This window comes from Calidris pugnax, unplaced genomic scaffold, assembly GCF_001431845.1.
Source record: "Calidris pugnax isolate Ruff unplaced genomic scaffold, ASM143184v1 scaffold44, whole genome shotgun sequence".
NCBI lineage: Eukaryota > Metazoa > Chordata > Aves > Charadriiformes > Scolopacidae > Calidris > Calidris pugnax.
In genome coordinates this window covers 22898969-22916646 of record NW_015094506.1, presented here as the reverse complement: position 1 = coordinate 22916646, position 17678 = coordinate 22898969, and the positions used below count along the sequence as shown (strand labels likewise).

At 41.5% G+C, this 17678-nt stretch overlaps 1 protein-coding gene across 3 annotated transcripts in view; it reads left to right on the top strand.

Annotated features, from left to right (window-relative positions):
* The window catches only part of RASSF3 (Ras association (RalGDS/AF-6) domain family member 3), a 116065-nt gene extending 99196 nt beyond the window's left edge, over positions 1 to 16869 (top strand). For 2 of the 3 annotated variants that reach the window (XM_014964270.1, XM_014964271.1), the window contains exons 3-6: positions 10390 to 10497; positions 12342 to 12609; positions 13724 to 13839; positions 14216 to 16565. In XM_014964270.1, coding sequence (XP_014819756.1) covers positions 10390 to 10497; positions 12342 to 12609; positions 13724 to 13839; positions 14216 to 14365 — 642 coding nt within the window. In that variant the 3' untranslated portion in view covers positions 14366 to 16565. Of the gene's footprint in view, positions 1 to 10389; positions 10498 to 12341; positions 12610 to 13723; positions 13840 to 14215 lie in introns of all 3 variants that reach the window. The other variant, XM_014964272.1, reaches the window with a different exon arrangement.
* The last annotated feature ends 809 nt before the right edge of the window (positions 16870 to 17678 follow it).

Genomic DNA, 17678 nt, shown 5'->3' with positions numbered 1-17678 from the left:
AAGGTCATCTAGTCCAACCTCCCCATAGTGAGCAGGGACACCCACAATTAGACCAGGTTGCCCAGGGCCTCATCAAGCCTCACCTTGAATATCTCCAGGGAAGGGGCCTCAACCACCTCCCTGGGCAACCTGTTGCAGTGCTCCACCACCCTCATAGTAAAGAACTTTTTCCTAATTTCCAATCTAAATCTGCTCTTCTCCAGCTTAAATTTAAAACAGTGAGTTGCAGCAAAGCTGGATCCAAGACTGGTTCAAGCCTTTTCTTTCTTTATTTTCCTTCTTACTCAAACAGCAGTAAAGTCTGAGCTCTGAAGCTTTAGTGAGTTCAAACTGGAGCTCCGCTAAAATTGAACAAAGGTTGGGAAAGAACCAAAAAATTCCTGTTTGCTGCAGGCTTGACATAGGTAATTGACTAAAGCGTTCTGGTATTTGTTTTTCAGAATTTGACCTCTTAAAGCTAGGGATACAAAAGAGAGGTAAAATCCTATCATTGAGGACAGTGTAAGTTTAGGGTATAGTAGTATATGGTGGTGGTGCTGAGGTGGTCACCTAGTTTGTCCCCTCTCCTTTTTTCTGTTCTAAAATACTGAACTGAATTTTTGCCAGATCAGATCTGGCAGTAGTAGGTAAAACTAATGATTGTGGTGTGCTGCTTCAGAAATGTCTTTTGGATACTACCACATTTTTTAATAAAACATGCTAATACTGAGGCTGTATAGAAGGGTGCGGTCATTACACTATTAGCTGTTAATGAAATCTGCCAGGTGATACAATTTTTTTGTAGTGTAAAATGAGAAAGAAATCCTTCATGCAGGCTAGACTGCAGAGGTGTCTCCTTTTGTCTGCACTATGTGAAATACCCAGTTCGGATGCCTCTTTGAAGAGACTGGTTCCTTTTTTAATATTTCTGGAAGCTGTGTAAGAGTGTTAATTACATAAAGTGCAGTGAGAGGGGTAGTGTTGGCGTAAAAATATTTCCTGTGGGCTTATTTCATGAAACCTAACTTGCTCTGTTGAAGGAGAGCTGCAGTCACTGAGAACTTTATTGGGTTGTAAATGGAGTTAGTTTTTAGCTCTCACCATTTGATGTGTATGTATGTAAAGCAGCAGCCACATAAGTTGACTGTAAATGCATATACAGTTTTATCGTGATCATATTCAACATACTAAGAACATAATTAGGCAGCTTTAGCTTAGAGGATGTATACTTTACTGAACATACCAGTGTTTGCTTACAACATTTAATTCCCCCCTGCCTCCCTTCAAGGTTGCTGTTATGGGCTTTTGAGGCCTTTAAAATGCAGATTTTATTTGAAAATAGGTAGTTGTAGTTCCTAAATTTTGTGGGGTTTTGTGATGCCTGTGTGGTAGAAGAGGGCTTTTTCCCTTCAGAAAAGTTTCAAATATGAGATCAGTGCCAGGCTGGCCAAGAGTGAGACAGTAACAGTAAATTCTTGAAATTTTTTTTTAAGGAACTGTACGTTCCTCAAACAAGGAACTTCCCCCCATGCTCAGTAGTTGGTTGAGGAGACCACGCATTTCTTCAAACGTTGTTTTCGTTGTAGTGTCCGTGACCAGGGAAGAACTGTCTGCCAGGGTTGCAATATATCCAAAGAGCCAATGAGTTACATGATGTTTCCTAGACAAGAATTGTTACTGTGCAATTTTTAAGAGCTTTGGGGTTTTTTTGTTGTTCTTTCAAGTATAACAAATCCAAACAAAAATTACTTGGTTGGTGAGACTGTGACCAGGCGCAGGCTCACGGTTTCTGCCAGACACCAGCCCTGAAGCTAGGCCTGGTGAGGAAGTTGTTGCCTTTTCTCGACACAGGCAGGTTTTGTCAGAAGGCTTAAAAAAAATAGCATGATGACACCATCTTTGAACTACCCAGCCAAACCCGGGAAGGGAATGCTGCTCTGAAGATAAAATGGTGCTTTGACGCACATGGGGAAAGCCGGCACATCTCTCAGCTTCTGCTGAGGCAAGGCCCATGACTGAACTTGCCTCAGACTTGAGAAGCGCCGGTGGTAACCACCAGGAGAAGACAGCACAGCTTGGCCTGGCACAGGCTTGCTCTTCCAGCACTGTGCTTCCCCAGGAACAGCTAGTTGGTTTCCAATACCAATTTTAATCTAAAATGTAGATAGCTGCATTTGAAGATCTGGGAGGTAGTCATTGCAAACAACCTTTTCCCACCTTCTGTCAGATGGAGCGTGTTGGGTTCTTGTATTGTGAGGTCACATGCAAATACTGTGGTGTAGTGACCCGGTGTCCTAATGTTACTTAATATCTGATTATTAGCTGTATTAATAGCTCAGGTTCTAGACCATAATTAACCTTCTTTTCAAGATACACTAATTACTTTTCTATACTATATCTTGTATAAGCTTGTTTCCCAATTGTCTGCTTAAAGCTAGGTTTTGTTGTACAGGTCACAAAGGGGCTGGTAGTCCATTTTTACTTCATTAAACCCCTACCTGCTTAAGTAGCCAGCAGTCAAAGCTCAGACACTTCCTGTAGAGGAGACCTGAAGGAGGTTATTTTCTGTTTGTGGTGCTTCTTACATTTCAGTTTACTGAAATTTGCAAAACTGAAACAGCTGTGAAATACTACTTAAATCGTGTAGTGTATTACTGTAACATTATGTCATAATATGGAAAAAAAAGTAGAAATCTGCATAAAACCTGCTGTGTCTTTGGGGACTGAATCTAATGCTAAGCCCCAGATACTATTCTTCATACAGTTGGTTTTCACTTTAAACAGATGACTGGCTTTTTAAAACTGGGTAGCATGCCAGTAGTTAAAAGTACAGCCATATAGGGTATGACAGGGTTTGTAACTAGGGGTTTTCAGAGGTGAGGTCATGATAAACTTAAATGAAACTTAAGCCATCACTGTTAATGTCACTAACAAATAGATTTCTTTTTCTAGCCTTCCTTTCACAATGCCTGAACATGAACTATGTTTATAGTCCCTCAGTTTGAAGGAACAGAATTTGTTAACAGGAGTAAAGGGAAGTTAAGAGTTCTTGGTTTGTTTCTCTGCTGCTTAAAAATATTCACCATGTAAACATCTGAGTGTTTACATCAGGGAGGTCAGAAAGGAGCCACAATGCTTTGCTTTACCCTTTGTCATTCAGAGCTTTTGTTAGCATGCCAAGCCATGGTATTTGGAAAAAACTGAAAGTAACAGGTATTTATGTACTAACTGGAATGTGTGTACCTTGTAAAAATATGCTAAAATTATAAGCTGTGGTAGCTGCATGGGGATTTCTTTAACCACTGTGGAAGTGCCCTGGAAGAGAGACCACATTGTAGCACGAGTATCTTCGGTAAAGATTTTTTCACAGACCTGTAGTGTACAAATTAATAAGCAAAGAGCACCTAAACTTTGATGCACCGATATAGTGAGTTCTGTATGCAGCTCCGGTCACCACATCTCGGGTAGGGCTGTTTGTTGCTCTTCCCTAAATTTATTGAGAGGATGAAGGATCTACCTTACGAAAGACTAAGGAGTCCAGGGCTCCTCACCTTGAAGAAGTAAAAAGGAGGTGTGTGATCATGGTTTACAAAATCACAAAGATAATGGAAAAGCTGAATGTGAAACTCAGGTTCACCAGGTCCTGCCATATTAGGATTAAGGGGCACTCGTTATATGTCATAGAATCATTTAGGTTGGAAAATACCTTTAAGATCATTAAGCCCAACTGTTAACCTAGCACTGCTAAGTCTAGCACTAAACCATGTCCCTATGCGCTACATTTACACGTCTTTAAAGTACCTCCAGGGATGGGAACTCAAACACTTCCCTGGGCAGCCTCTTCCAATGCTTGACAGCCCTTTCAGTGAAGAATTTTTTCCTAGTATCCAATCTAAACCTCCTCTGGCGGAATTCGAGGCTGTTTCCTCTTGTTCTATCACTTGTTGCTTGGGAGAAGAGACCAACCCCCGCTTCACTACAACCTCCTTTGAGGTAGTCGTAGAGAGTGATAAGGTCTCATCTCGGCTTCCTTTTCTCCAGACTGAACTCCAGCTCCCTCAGCCGTTCCTCATAAGACTTATTCTCTAGACCCCTCACCAGCTTCATTGCCCTTCTTTGTGCCCACTCCAGCACCTCAATGTATTTCTTGTAGTGATGGGCCCAAAACTGATCGCAGTATTTGAGGTGGGGCCTCACCAGTGCTGAGTACAGGGTAACAATCACTTCCCTAGTCCTGCTGGCCACACTATTCCTGATACAGGCCAGGATGCTGTTGGCCTTCTTGGGGCCACCTGGACACACTGTTGGCTCATTCAGCTGGCTTCCCAGCCACTTTGCCCCAAGCCTGTAGTGCTGTATGGGGTTGTTGCGACCCAAGTGTGGAACCTGGCACTTGGCCTTGTTGAATCTCATATCATTGGCCTCAGCGGAGCAATCCAGCCTCTCCCCATGCCTCTATAGAGCCTTCCTACCCTCAAGCACTTCTGGCACTCACATCAACACTTCTGCCGAACTTGGTGTTATCTGCAAATGGCAGATGTGTCATATTTAACAGCAGTTATCTTCTGTCTTAATAGAAGATCAGCTTAAAGCAGATGGCAGTACTTCTTCACACTGCAGTCATTAATTTCTGGAACTTGCTGCTGCAGGAGGTGTAGAGACGGGCAGTATCAGCAGGTTCAAAAAGGGTTTATGTGCATACATAGACAGCAGGTCCATAAATGGACACTAAACAGACTTGGAAGGGAGGTGCCCACTGAATTCCTGCTCCAACACTTGTGGATGCCAGCAGAGAGGCTGCAGAAAAGGCTCATGCGATTGCTCAAAATAGCCTTTATTTCTGCTGCTGTCAGAGAGAAATTGCTGGGTTGGATGCACCATATACCTGACCTGGGAGGCTGCCGCTTGTCTTGCTACCTCAGGAGGGCATGGTGTGGGCTTCTTGAACTCACTCTGACTGTCAGGATGTAATTATTTAAGGTTCAGGTCAGCCAAGCCCACTTAGAGAAACAAAGTCTTATTCTAAAAAAGAGACTGCTTCCTTGTCCTGTGTGCCACTGACAGGGGTGGGAACTGGATCATGCTGAGTGCAGAAGGCAAGAAGTACTAAAGAGGATACAGAGATTGTTCTGCCCACGTCCATCCTGTCAGAAAATTCCTCTTTCCCTGACCCAGAGAGCAACCTGTCCCCATTCAGGAAAACACCAACATTTCAAGGTGCAGCTAGGTGAGAAGGTGGCAATGCTTGGACCTGCTTGGATGCTAATACTTATCCCCTGCCCCTGTTTGGTCTTCTCCACACCTTTCTGGCTACTAGTGTCTCTGACTGACCATTTGTGGATGGACATGACCAGTAGCTCTCCCTGGTGAGTCTCAGGTTTTCAAATGAAGAGCACGACTTCTGATTGTGGGCTTGCCTCAGGATGGAAGGAGGAATGATTGTGGGCTTGCCTCAGGATGGAAGGAGAAATTGCTGTTGCTGGCAAAGCTGCTCTGCTCTCAGGAGAGTTAGGATGAGGAAGAAGAAAGATATTTGTTTCAAAATAATTTAATTGCAAGGTTTCAATTTCTTTCTTTCTTTCCTGTGGGTGTGCTGGCAGGCTGTAAGAAAGAGAGTGTTCCTGCTTGTAGAACTAGCAACAACTGAGACCAGAAGTCCCTTTCTCTGTTTTCCTTCCTGTATTCTCTTCTGGGCTTTTTTGTTGTATGATAGCACTGTTAGTTAAATCCATTCGTTAATGCAAACATGATATAAGTAGGATGTATTAGCTGCAATTTTTATGACTTAACAAACTTAGATTTTTAAATTTTTAAAAAAATGTAGATTAGGCTGCATTTCTCATTTGTCAAAGCCTCAGTGCTTTACTTCAAAAAATTATTTTCCTGGCCACAATGTACAGCAAGATCAGGGCATCTTCATTATTCTGACTGAATCAAGGGTCACTGTATGTGTGGGATTAATATGAAATGTGAGAGCAGGGGTAGGGACTGATACAGCTTAGAAGTTGCTTGGACTCCCGCAGGTCTTTGGTTCTTTAGGTTTCTTACAAAAATACTTTAATATGTTCCTTGGGATAGGTTAACTCTTTGTCCATTATATATTTCTTTGTCTGTCAAGCTGAAATGTTAAGAGGAGCTTGGTTCTCCTTTCCTCAAGAGATGCCAACTTCCCGAATTATGTGACAACAGGTACAAGAGAGAGACCTTCTTGCATCCCTCCATAAATATAAGCCTATGGCAGCAGTTTGGGGAAGCCAAGCATTTGTCTCAAGGCAAGGATCCCAAGGAAACAGGCTCCAGGTTTGGGGGGTTTTCTTTCTTTGTGGAGCTTTTTCTCAGGCTCATCCCGTAGCAGCTTGCTGGCTGTTGAGCTTAGCGCTTTCTTGCTGCCTGCAGGACGAGGGCTTGGCAGTAACCGTGGGACTTGGGCTTTATGAAAGTCCCAGATGCGATGCGATTCTTCTTTCTTGGGGACCACAACTTGATTTGTAGTTCATTTTAATTGTAATCCGTGGCAGTTCCTTGAGGATTCACGCTGAACTGGTCTCTGCGGGGCTTTGCACTGGGCACAAATGTTAAAAAGAGAGCGCTGCTTCTCTAACCATCTGCGATACAATAAATGAGATGTGCATGGGGGGTGGAGGCGATAAAGAAAAAAACATTTTCTGCCCTTTTTGTTGAGAGGAAGCTCAACTGTGAAGAGGCATTGCATCATGAGCTCTAATGAAAGACCAGCTATTCCCTTTGGGGAAATGAAAGCACTTGCCTCATTTCCCTCTCGCTGGCAGCTGTTGCTTAGGAATTTCATTTGAGAATTAAATGCAGCTTTGGTTGACCTGAGGAATGTCTTTAGTACAAATGGCCTCCAATGGTGTGTGCAGTAAGTGTTAGGAAGAACAGCATGATTTTCCCAGAAATTAATAGTTTGAACTAGAAGTAATGTTTTGGACCCAGAGACAACATCTATATGGATTCTGATGCATTCAACTGTCTCCTTGAGACTAATTTTTATCTTTCACGCCTGTGCTGGGCTGAGGAAGTAGCAGACAGCATGAGAAGCAGGAAATGGAAGGAGACCAGGAGTTCTGATGAGGAAAAGACAGTTAATTGGGCGGGGAGAAGGAAGGAGTAATGACATGACAGCCATTACAGAGACTGTCATTTAGTTAAGTGATGGAGGAGTCACACCTAACTCAGGTTTGATTTTTTTTTTTTTCCAAATGAAAATAATATTGAAATGTTTTTGTATTGTTTTACAGAGAAAATTCCATGGTTTGTTTTTTTTTTTAAACACTAGCATGCAGAAGTGCCATTGTTAAGCCCAGCAGCATCTAGGTTTCGGCTGACAGAAGAGGACACAGCATGAGCTGCTCTGCTGACTGAGCTTGTACCTCACCCTGCTGCTGTGACATATGCAAGGATCTGTAGTTAGGAGACTCATCACCAGGCCTAACTTTTGAAGAAAGCCAGTTTCACAATTCCCAGCGTACATACTCTGTGAGGCGTTGCACACTGGGCATTTCTGCAGGGAGCTGGGGATGAATCAGCTGCGTCTGAATTGGCCAAGAGAGGAATTGTCTGGCTGGAGTGTGCCACCCCTGGCACCTCAGCAGTGTGCTGGCTCCCAGGAGCTGTGCCGGGGGTGCAGAACGTGCCTGGGGGCATGGGAGGGCCACAGTGGTGGAAAAAGCAGCTTTTGTCCTGGGCTGGGTGAGCCACCAGGTGACACAGACTGACTTCTCTCACCAGATCAGGCAGAACTGTGAAAAGAACCAATGATAGACATGCTTGGCTGAAACCTCTAAATCTCACCTCTGAAATGCCCTTGCTCCTTTGTTTAAAACAGCTGAGGTTGGAGTAACTGCTTTCCCAATAGTCCCACCCTGAGCAGGTGTGGCTTCAGCCACTTGGTGGCCATTTCAGAGCAGCAGGCATACCTGATACTAGCATATTTTAAAGCATGGTAGACATGGGTTAATTACCGCTGTTACTCTGCTGTTGTATTGGGTGTCTCAAGGTCTTCTACAGATAATAAATAGATTTACCTGCTGAGATAACAAAGTGGAATTTGATCTTCTGGGCCTAAGTAGAGTTATCAGAGTTACTTCCTTTAGTGGGTCCTGTTACAAGGTGACAAGTACAGAAGGAAATAAGAGGACTGTGGGAAATGAGGTTGTCAAGTATTCTTCCATTCCCCTAAGTATACTGGTCAAAAAAGACTTATTTATCTTATCTTAAAGCATGGCTAGACAAAACTGTATGGCAAAAGTTAATTGCCACTGTATACTGAGAGCAGTTCAGCTCCAGAAATGTCAGACAAACATTATGTGTACCATGTTCAACTAGGGTTGAACATAGGAAAGGTGGTGCTTTCCTTTTTTCTGGTTAATGTTTTCTCTTGATGATAATGGATATTGTGGATACCTTCAGTAATCGTGGTGGCAGTCAGCTCCAGCAGGGTAGATGAGAGGTACCTGCTTGAACAATCAGCGACGGAATAGTGATAAGTATTAAAACTGAGGTGCCCATTGTTGGAAGTTCAGTGTCGGTAGCGTTAGCAGAGTGGAGAGGTGTCAGCTCCACGACATGCTCGTCTCTCTGAGGGATGTGTCTTGGCTGGTATCCATGTGAAGGGGCTTGTCTGCAGCTACACAGACTAGGAATGTTCCAAGTTAACGCTTGGGTTCTTGAAATCAGTCATAGAGATGTCAAATTTATTTGTCTTGTAACTATTAATTGTCCCCGAACAGAAAACTACAAAGCTGTAGGGGCCTGTGGAGAGATGAGGTGAGAAATTTGGGTAAAGCTGTATCTGTCATTATTGTAGCAGTGTGGGGAGGGGGGAGATGAAAAAATAGAAGGGCAAGAAAGCTTAATTTCTGTAGTGAGGATAAAAACTTGGATTCTGAAAACACTTAGTAATTTGGTATTTTGTAATAGACTGGGCAGTCTGGCAACTGTGCAAGATGCTGCATAATCTTATTGTTGTTCTTACGGAGCTGACAGGAGGCTGTGTTCAGCTGCTGTTCCTTTTTGCCTCAGTTTCCTGGTCTGTGAAATAAAGGTGTGTTCTCTGTCTGATGCAGGAAATCAGTATCTGAGCCCAGATCAGAATTCAAGGCCTCTGGCTTCCAGTTCTCCATTCAGACCACACCTTTCTTTTTATAACTGTGGGAAAAAAGTCCACTCCAGCATGTCATTTAGTAAAATACCGTATAGAAAAAGCAAAACTAAGCCCCAAAGAGCTAAAACTAGCTGGTTTAAAATTAGGAGACAGAAAAAATTCTGCAGATTCTTTCTGACCAATGGAAACTTACAGTTCCGCACCAGATGTGCTCATCTTTGGGGTCGTTTCTGGCGAACCAAAGTGCCTGTGAAGGTGTGTGCTGAGTGGCATCCCAAAGGCTGGCATACAGGACTGAGCAGTAAAGTCAGGGAAATCCTTTCTGAGGATAAAGCTCCACTGGAATGTGCTTGTGAGGACACGTCAGAACACTGTGACTTGACCGTTTGTCCATACAACAAATGTGTACACCTGAACGCAGGAATATCCTGAAAGCTTCAAGCTTCTTCAAAGCTGCTCCTTTTCTAAGGGAAGTCTTAAGTCATTAAAGCTGAAGGCTGAAACCCTTTCATACTATATATGGCATTTGTGCCAGTGGTAGAAAGCGGAGTGTATTTATAACGCTAGTTTGCTGCAGGAATAGGGATTGGGAACAAATGTTTGTTTGGATAAAATCCAGCTCCAGGGATTGGTTTTACTGCTGCATGTAAAATCCGTAGCGAGCTCGTAAAAGCAGCAGTGGAAGAATCTAATAGGGTCTTCTCCATGGAAAAAACACGGATTTGGTGTAACGTTATCTAGCTGGAGAGTCACTTGTGATGGTTCACGTCGCAGCCAGTGACCCTGTGCGTGACGTGCGGGCTGTCACGTTGGAATGCAGGGATGCTCTGGGGCTGTTTGCACACACTGGGACTGTTGGTCTTACGTGGCAGCACGTGCTGCTATTTTTGTATATACTCTTAATTTCTTTAGAAATACCTGTCTGTGCCCTAAGTAGGTATTTCATGACCATTGCAACTATATTCTTAACAATTTTGCATAGCATTGACATGAGCAAATCAAGCCATAAAGCAAGCTGGGCTGTTTTACATACTGTTGATAAATATTTGAATGAAAACAGTTGGCAAAAAAAGGAGGACACAAGTGTCTTTGGGTGTGTTGATTTAACCATCTCCGTTCAGGCCAAGTGTTCTGTTTTATTTGCCTAATGTTAATCCTTTCTATTGCTGTATGTTGAGCCTCTGTGGGATAATGACCATTCGGACTAAGAACGCTCATATCCAAAGTCATAAAATACTTGTATTTTGTTTTGTTTTCTAAAACTGCTGTCTTTGTTGTTGTTGAAGGATGTTCAGAAGGAGAGAGAACCTCATGTGTATCTCAGTAAAGAAGAAATTAAAGAGAAGATACAAAGCTATAATTCATCTGTCACTGATAAATTAAAGATGACCTTGGTAAGTTTTGCATAGGATTCCCGTAATTTTTAATAGGAGCAATTGAACTGTAACTTTGAGGTGTGCTGTTAATCATTTTATTCTCAGCATCTTACATATGAAACTGTCTCTGTTTTAATGACTCTGTAAGAGGCTCTTTCTTCGATCTGGAAATGAAATCTCACATCTGAAATGTTTTTATGTGGCTCTTTTGTATGGATCAAAACAAATAGTAGTAGAAACAAATGTTTATGTCATTTGAAACATGTTTAAGATAGACATATCTTTATGTTTACCACCTGAGGGTTTTCATCTGACAAATACACATCTTGGTGTTTATCTTGTTTGTGTAGATAATTTTTTGTCATGTATTTCTCGGATAAAGATGCTCAGCCAAGTTAAAAACCAAGTTAAAAATCATGCACTATTTATTATAGGAGACTTAATTTTCAGAGTAGTCATACAGGTTTTCAGCATGAGGAGGCTTCCTTCCCCCCGCCCCCACAACACAGACAATTCAGGCAATGGAACGTATATAGATTTTTCATTTCCAAGGATTGTGGACCAGGTCTAAGCCTCAGTCCAGCCTATTGCAGTCTGTACTAATAAAATTCACATTTATCTGCCTAGCAAGCTGTTACTCAGACGTTGCATTGTCCAGATTTTTCTCATACATTATGTATTCCTGTGGGTGTATAGTATATGGAAATTTGGAAATTCCATTATATCCTAAACCATGTAAGTACAACTATGTACTAAAAAGACTTCTGTTACGTATTTGTATGTGGGTCAGGACTTACCGTGCCAAAACCCAGATGGCCTGAAGTTTTCTAGCTCGTAAAAGGTTTGATCAATTTTGCTATTTTGTCTTTCAGAAGCAGCTGGGATAAATAATTTGGAATGTTGATTAGATTGGCATTTATTCTGGTGCTTTTTAAAATTGCAACAGGATTTGAGCATCTAAATGCTTTAGACTAATTTGACAAGCACAGCTAAAATGTGGGAGATAATTTCTGTGTTTCTGCATAAAGTCTGCAGATGCATGCTAGTGGCCTTTTTCACTTCATAGTTTTCTTCTAATGTGAAAAGTTATCATTAGTTTGTAGTACCTTTTACCTGATGAGATTCTAATACTCTTATAATTCAGTAGTTGTTATTATTTGGGAAAAAAAATATTCAGCAGAAATACCATAATAATAGTAATATAATCACAGAATCACAGAATGATATGGGGTTGGAAGGGACCTCTGGAGATCACCTAGTCCAACCTCCCGGCCAAAGCAGGTCCACTTAGAGCAGGTTGCACAGGAACGTGTCCAGGTGCGGTTTGAATGTCTCCAGAGACGGAGACTCCACCACCTCTCTGGGCAGCCTGTTCCAGTGCTCTGCCACCCTCAAAGTAAAGAAGTTCCTCCTCATGTTTAGATGGAACTTCTTATGTACAAGTTTGTGCCCATTTCCTTTTATCCTGTCGCTGGGCACCACTGAAAAAAGACTGGCCCCTTCTTGTTGACACCCACCCTTTAAGTATTTATAGGTGTTGGTCAGTCTTCTCTTCTCTAGACTGAAAAGACGCAAGTCCTTCAGCCTTTCATTGTAAGAGAGATGCTCCAGGCCCCTAATCATCTTTGTGGTTTCTCTGCTGTACCCTCTCCAGCAGTTTTCTGTCCTCCTTGAACTGGGGAGACCAGAACTAAATAATAAATGCCTGAATTGTTGAAACAGTATCTTTCCTGTGAGATGTCACGTATTACGGTGGCATTTAAGTTATGTTCACTGTGACCATTTTGACTTGCCTGCTCCACTGACATGTCACAACTGGTCATGACTAGTTTTAACAGTTTGGTGCTTTCCTTCTGCTGCAGAACGCGAATGGGATTTACACTGGCTTCATCAAAGTTCAGCTGGAACTATGCAGACCCATCACTGTGCAGTCTTCCCAGAGCCAGGGGAGATGTGCTCACAGCAATAATGAAACTGCTTTTTACCTGCCGGACGGCTGCGTGAACACCCTTCACATCAGCAGCACCAACACCGTTCGTGAAGTTATCGAGGCCTTGCTCAAAAAGTTTTTCGTGGCTGACAACCCTGCAAAGTTTGCACTTTATAAACGCTGTCACAAGGAAGACCAAGGTATGAGTTAGGCTGGTGGCATTTTGGTGGCGAAGGGGCTTGGGGAGGGAGTTGTGTAGGAGCACTTGAAATAAGTAGGGTGGAAGAACTCGGATAAATGGAGGTGACAATCTTGCTCTCTCCTGTCTTTTCTCCTTACGAAAAGTAGCGTGTGTAAGGGAGTAAATGATCTGGGGACATTTCAGGATAATTCACAAAAGACAAAGTAACCTACTAACCCATCTACGTAGATCTGCTGTGCTTTGCAGCCTGTTGTATTTTATTTAATATGCCCCTTTGTCAGGCTCTGAATTTCAGCTGGCCTGATACACTGCAGATTTGTGAGATAATAATCTCAATAATCTCCATAATTTTAAAAAGAGAAACCTTGGTGTCTGTGATATCTGAAGTCCCTGCACTGGGAAACAGCTCTTGGGCTGACAAGCGTCATGGGTACATGCCTTGTTTTCATTTGTGTTAATTAGTGCCCATGGCTCTCCCAGTGCACTGACTGCTGTTAGATGTTGTTTGTATGTTGTGTTTGGAAATAACCAGAAGGTGCAAAAGGTGTTCTTAGTGAAAAGCACGCTTTGCCAACGTTGTGTTCTTGCACTTAGAATCCGCCTCCTTCCATGGACATTGAGAGCAGTTTCAGGAGTTCAGATGTTTCTGGCTGTCGGTCACACCAACCGTGTCAGGCAGAGTTCTCTTTTAGACTTTGTGTATGAGATTTTAAGTGGGAAAGGCATCAGTGGTGATACCACAGCTCTGATGCCTCAAGTGCTTAGTTATAGCGACAGATCCGTGTTGTATTTGTTTTGTGTGGTTTTTTTTCCCCGGCATGTATTCAGGTGGTGCGCTGTGGTGACTAGAGGCCTTTTCATTCCTGTGTGAGTGTAGTGTCGCGCTGTTACCATCAGTCGTCTGCTCAGCTTCTCCCTAAAACTCATTTGCTCAAAACCAGTACGTAGGCTAATACGGAGAATGTAGGCTAGTATGTAGAATGTGTAAATTTTGTGGCCACACGTGCTTATCTCTGACATTTTCTAACATTAGCTGGTGTTAATTATTCAAAGCGTTTGAGACGCCATTAGTAAAGATGATAATTACTGTGATTTTTTTTCTTCTCCTGCAGTTTATACATGCAAGCTGTCAGACCGAGAACATCCCCTCTACCTGCGTTTGGTGGCAGGCCCCAAAACAGAAATGCTCAGCTTTGTTCTACGTGAGCATGAAACTGGAGAAGTCATGGTATGTTACGCTCCTGCTGCTTTTGTGTGTTTGTTGAACTTCATGGATGAGTGCGCTCCTGTCTGATCCCTGTTGACAAGACGATCCATTTTTTGGAAACAAGTGGTTTTTTTCTTCTTCTTGTTATATTTACTCTGCATGTTTTGTAAACGTTTCATTTGTGGTTAGACTGGCCTGTTGTTACTTGCAGAACAAAAAAACAGTTAAAAAGAGTGAAATGTTTTTAAGATTGGCAAGGAGTTTGCCTGATACCATTTCAGTTTGAAATTGTTTTGAGCGTCTGAGGTTTTGTTTAAAAATACTGTATATATAAATAATTTGTCTATTTTCCGTTCATCTCATCCGTCCTTTCTTTTCTCTTTTTTTCTGTCTCCAGTGGGAAGCTTTTAGTATTCCCGAACTGCAAAACTTCTTGCGTATACTGGACAAAGAGGAAAACGAGCAACTGCAAATCTTAAAGAAGCGTTACGCAGCTTACAGAGACAAACTTGAAGAAGCCCTTGGTGGGGTGTGGAAACCTGGTTAAAAGGGGGCCAAAGGACACTCAGGAAAAACGCACGCTACCAAATGTCAGTATAGCATGCCAAACCCAATGTACAAAGAGCAGCAGAGAGTAGTTTTCTTTATTCGGAAGACTGTTTTGTGATGCCAGGGTACCTGAATTTTGCTATAGACTTAGTTCCGTAAGCCAGGTCACTTAGCATCTTGCACCCACAAGTAAGGGATTCTGCATGTTTGTACATCAGTTTGCAACCCTCTGTGTGCCTAGAGAGTCTTTCCAAGTTACCTTGGTGCAAGCTGTGAAACTGTAATAAATTTTCTAGGATGCTATGAAATGAGATTTTTATGGGGTTTTTTTCTTCTTTGCTTTAATGGTAGCTTTACAAGTAAGGATGTGCAAATTGATGGGTTAAAAAAAATGAATTAAACTGTCTGGACAAGAATTAGTTGGAGCACTATCTTGATTTGCACTACCTTTCTGTTTTCAAATAGTTACTGTATAATTTGTGAGAGAACTGTTATAGATGGAAGGCATATGAGATCTTTTGATTTGTTCTGTTAAATTTGTGGAAGGCGTTACGGTTTTTTTCCTGGAGAAGGTAAAGAGGAAGTTGAAAAGAAGGTAAGAGTTGAGGGACGAGGTATCGTAGTAGCTGTCAGAGGAGGACTGGTTTTAAATGGGAATAGTATTTATACAGAGGCAAGTTAAAATACTAATTCTACAGGATTAAAGTTTTAGGATGTTAGAATATTGTGAATAAGTTTTATGGTTTTTATACTGCATAAATCCACACTGGAAAAGAAATACAGATAATAGAAATAATGGGAAGGAATGAGAGGCAAAAGCTAAAAAGGAATGGAAATGAAGCTGCACATACAAGTTGTTATTGGAGAAGCTGATTCCATAAATGCATAGTGGGGGTTTGAAAAGTGCAGTGAAGCTAAAAAGCTGCTTACTTGAATTTAGAAAAGCAGTCAATGTCTCAGATAACTCTGTGAGAAATGCCCGTCTAGCGAGTGTTTAGACATAAGCTATAACTACAGACGCATTTGGTCTTTACTGTAAGTCAGATCTTTCCTCTGGCTCAGCAATCCATTTTTAGGCTGGATAATTTTGAATTATCATATCTGAAAGACAAAAATAGCTTCCTCTGCTTCTTTGCTTGTTAAAGGCTCAGTCAGGCAAAGAAAGTAGAATTATTCATGTTTCCAGCTTAGCAGAAAATTAACATTTATTGGCTGTGTTGGTGACTGAGCTTAGTAACTCTTGCTTTTAGTAATTCAGAAGGTTTTTTCTTTGTGGTTTTTAAATTCTTAATTGAAAAACAGATTACCAAATTCTGCAGACTGCTGATTTACTTGATTTAAAAGTAGGAAAAATGTAGCAAGAAAGTTTTTTACTTTACTGTAAATATAATTGTTGTTCTTTCAGAGTTATTTATCTTAAAAAGCACGTTCAAAAGAAACCAAAGAAGTGGGTGTGCAATAGAAGCATGAGGCAAATTTGAGTAACTAATCCTTTAGTCATTATCATGCCAGAGAGGAAATGAGTTATAAATTTGGGGGTAAGGAGGTGGGTGGAGGAGTGCTAATGATTTAAGAGAAGCAGAAGTTGTTGGGGTTTTTTCCCTCCACTCTTTTAGGGTGTTCGTTTTAAATTCCCACGGAATTGTTAAAACTTTGGTGACATCTAATGGATACTGTGTGAAACTTCAAGATGCTTCTGTTCTTCCCCTTAATTTGATGTAATTGTGCCTTTGTTTCCTTTCCTTAGTAAGACTTTTTTTTTTTTTTTTAAACTCTTCACAGGTTTTTTGGTAAAAAGAATTTGCAAGCTTAATGAGGCAATCATAATGTTTTAAAGTGTTAAGAGAAATTAAGAGTAGGACTAACTATAAAGTATATATAAGGCATATCTTGTTTGTTTTTTAATTTCACATGTAACATTGTAGTGCATGTGTGAGTTAGTAACATTATCCTCAAGTGAGACACTTTATAATGGTTCAGGGAATGCTTTTATGTTTTGTTACAATTTGTTTTTCTATGAATGCAAGCAGCATGTCGGTGGGTATTCTGTTAACATCTACTTAATTTATGTATCTGCCCGTAACTATGTAAGCATTACATAATCGCTGTCAGTAATGAACCATTTGTCGCTCAGATTTAAACACTGTTTGAGTTTAAAAGTGGAGTATAAAAATATGTGAATTTTGTTTTTACTTGAACTAAACTATCAGTCTTTTAAGTAGGCACATCTGCATTTACTTTAGCCAAAAACCTCAATCAGTGTTGTATGCACTATGAGTCTTGATTTGGGGTGAAGGGGAGGGGGTGGGGGACCAAAATAAACTTATATTTTAATTTTGTCATAGTCCACAGTTAATTATTGTAAGATGTCATGTGTGGGGTTAATTTTTTTTTTTTTTAAACACTGGCAATTACAACAGCTTTAATTTAAAAGGATGCCTAGTCAGTTTTTATCTTTTAATTTTTGCATCAAATTGAACTGTCACAGCTTTTGTTGCAAAACTGTTTTCATTTCATTGTATGATGGTACCAGAATGATTAAATGATATGGGGGGGAGGGAGGGGAAATGCAGGGGAACATTAAAATGTATGTCTTTAAAAACAAACATTTAAACTATTTATAATTTTGACAAGCTTAGTTTTATTTTTGTAGGGAAGTTTTTATTCCCCTTAAAGTTATTACTGAAATGGCAAAAAAAAGAAAAAAAAAAATTAAAAACGTGATGGTTCCATTATTAAAGTTGAAGTTGGCAATACTTAGTTTTGTGATGTGTGGTTTGCTTTTTCTCCCCTTACCTGCTGTGATCGCTTTGATGCCTCGTAGCAATAAATCGCGTGAAGAGATGCAACTTACCTTAAATTAAGGTTTGATTGGAAAAAACAGGTACATTTCAGCCCGTGTGTACCAGTCATACTTGTTTGCGTACCTGTTTTGTCTCCTGGTTGTGGTAAAGACAGAAATCATAATACAGGAAAAAAAACCAAGCAAACAATAACTAAAACCAACCAAATAACTTTGAAATTTACACACAGGCTTTGAAATTTACCATTTTCTTCACCACATTTACCTTACACTCAGGCCCGCCCCCTCGTCCCCGCCCGGGCGGCGCTGAGGGGAGCAATGGCGGCCTCTGGGGCTGCCTCCTCCCTCAGGAGGGCGGGCGGGCGGCGGGGAGGGAAACGGAGAGGGCCTGAGGGAGGCGGGGCCGCCATGTTTTACCTCGGGGTGACGGCGGGTAGGGCAGGGCCGGAGTGGGGCTTTCCTCTGTCACAGAGGTGCCTCCGCCCTTGAGGAAGCGGAGCAGCGGCTG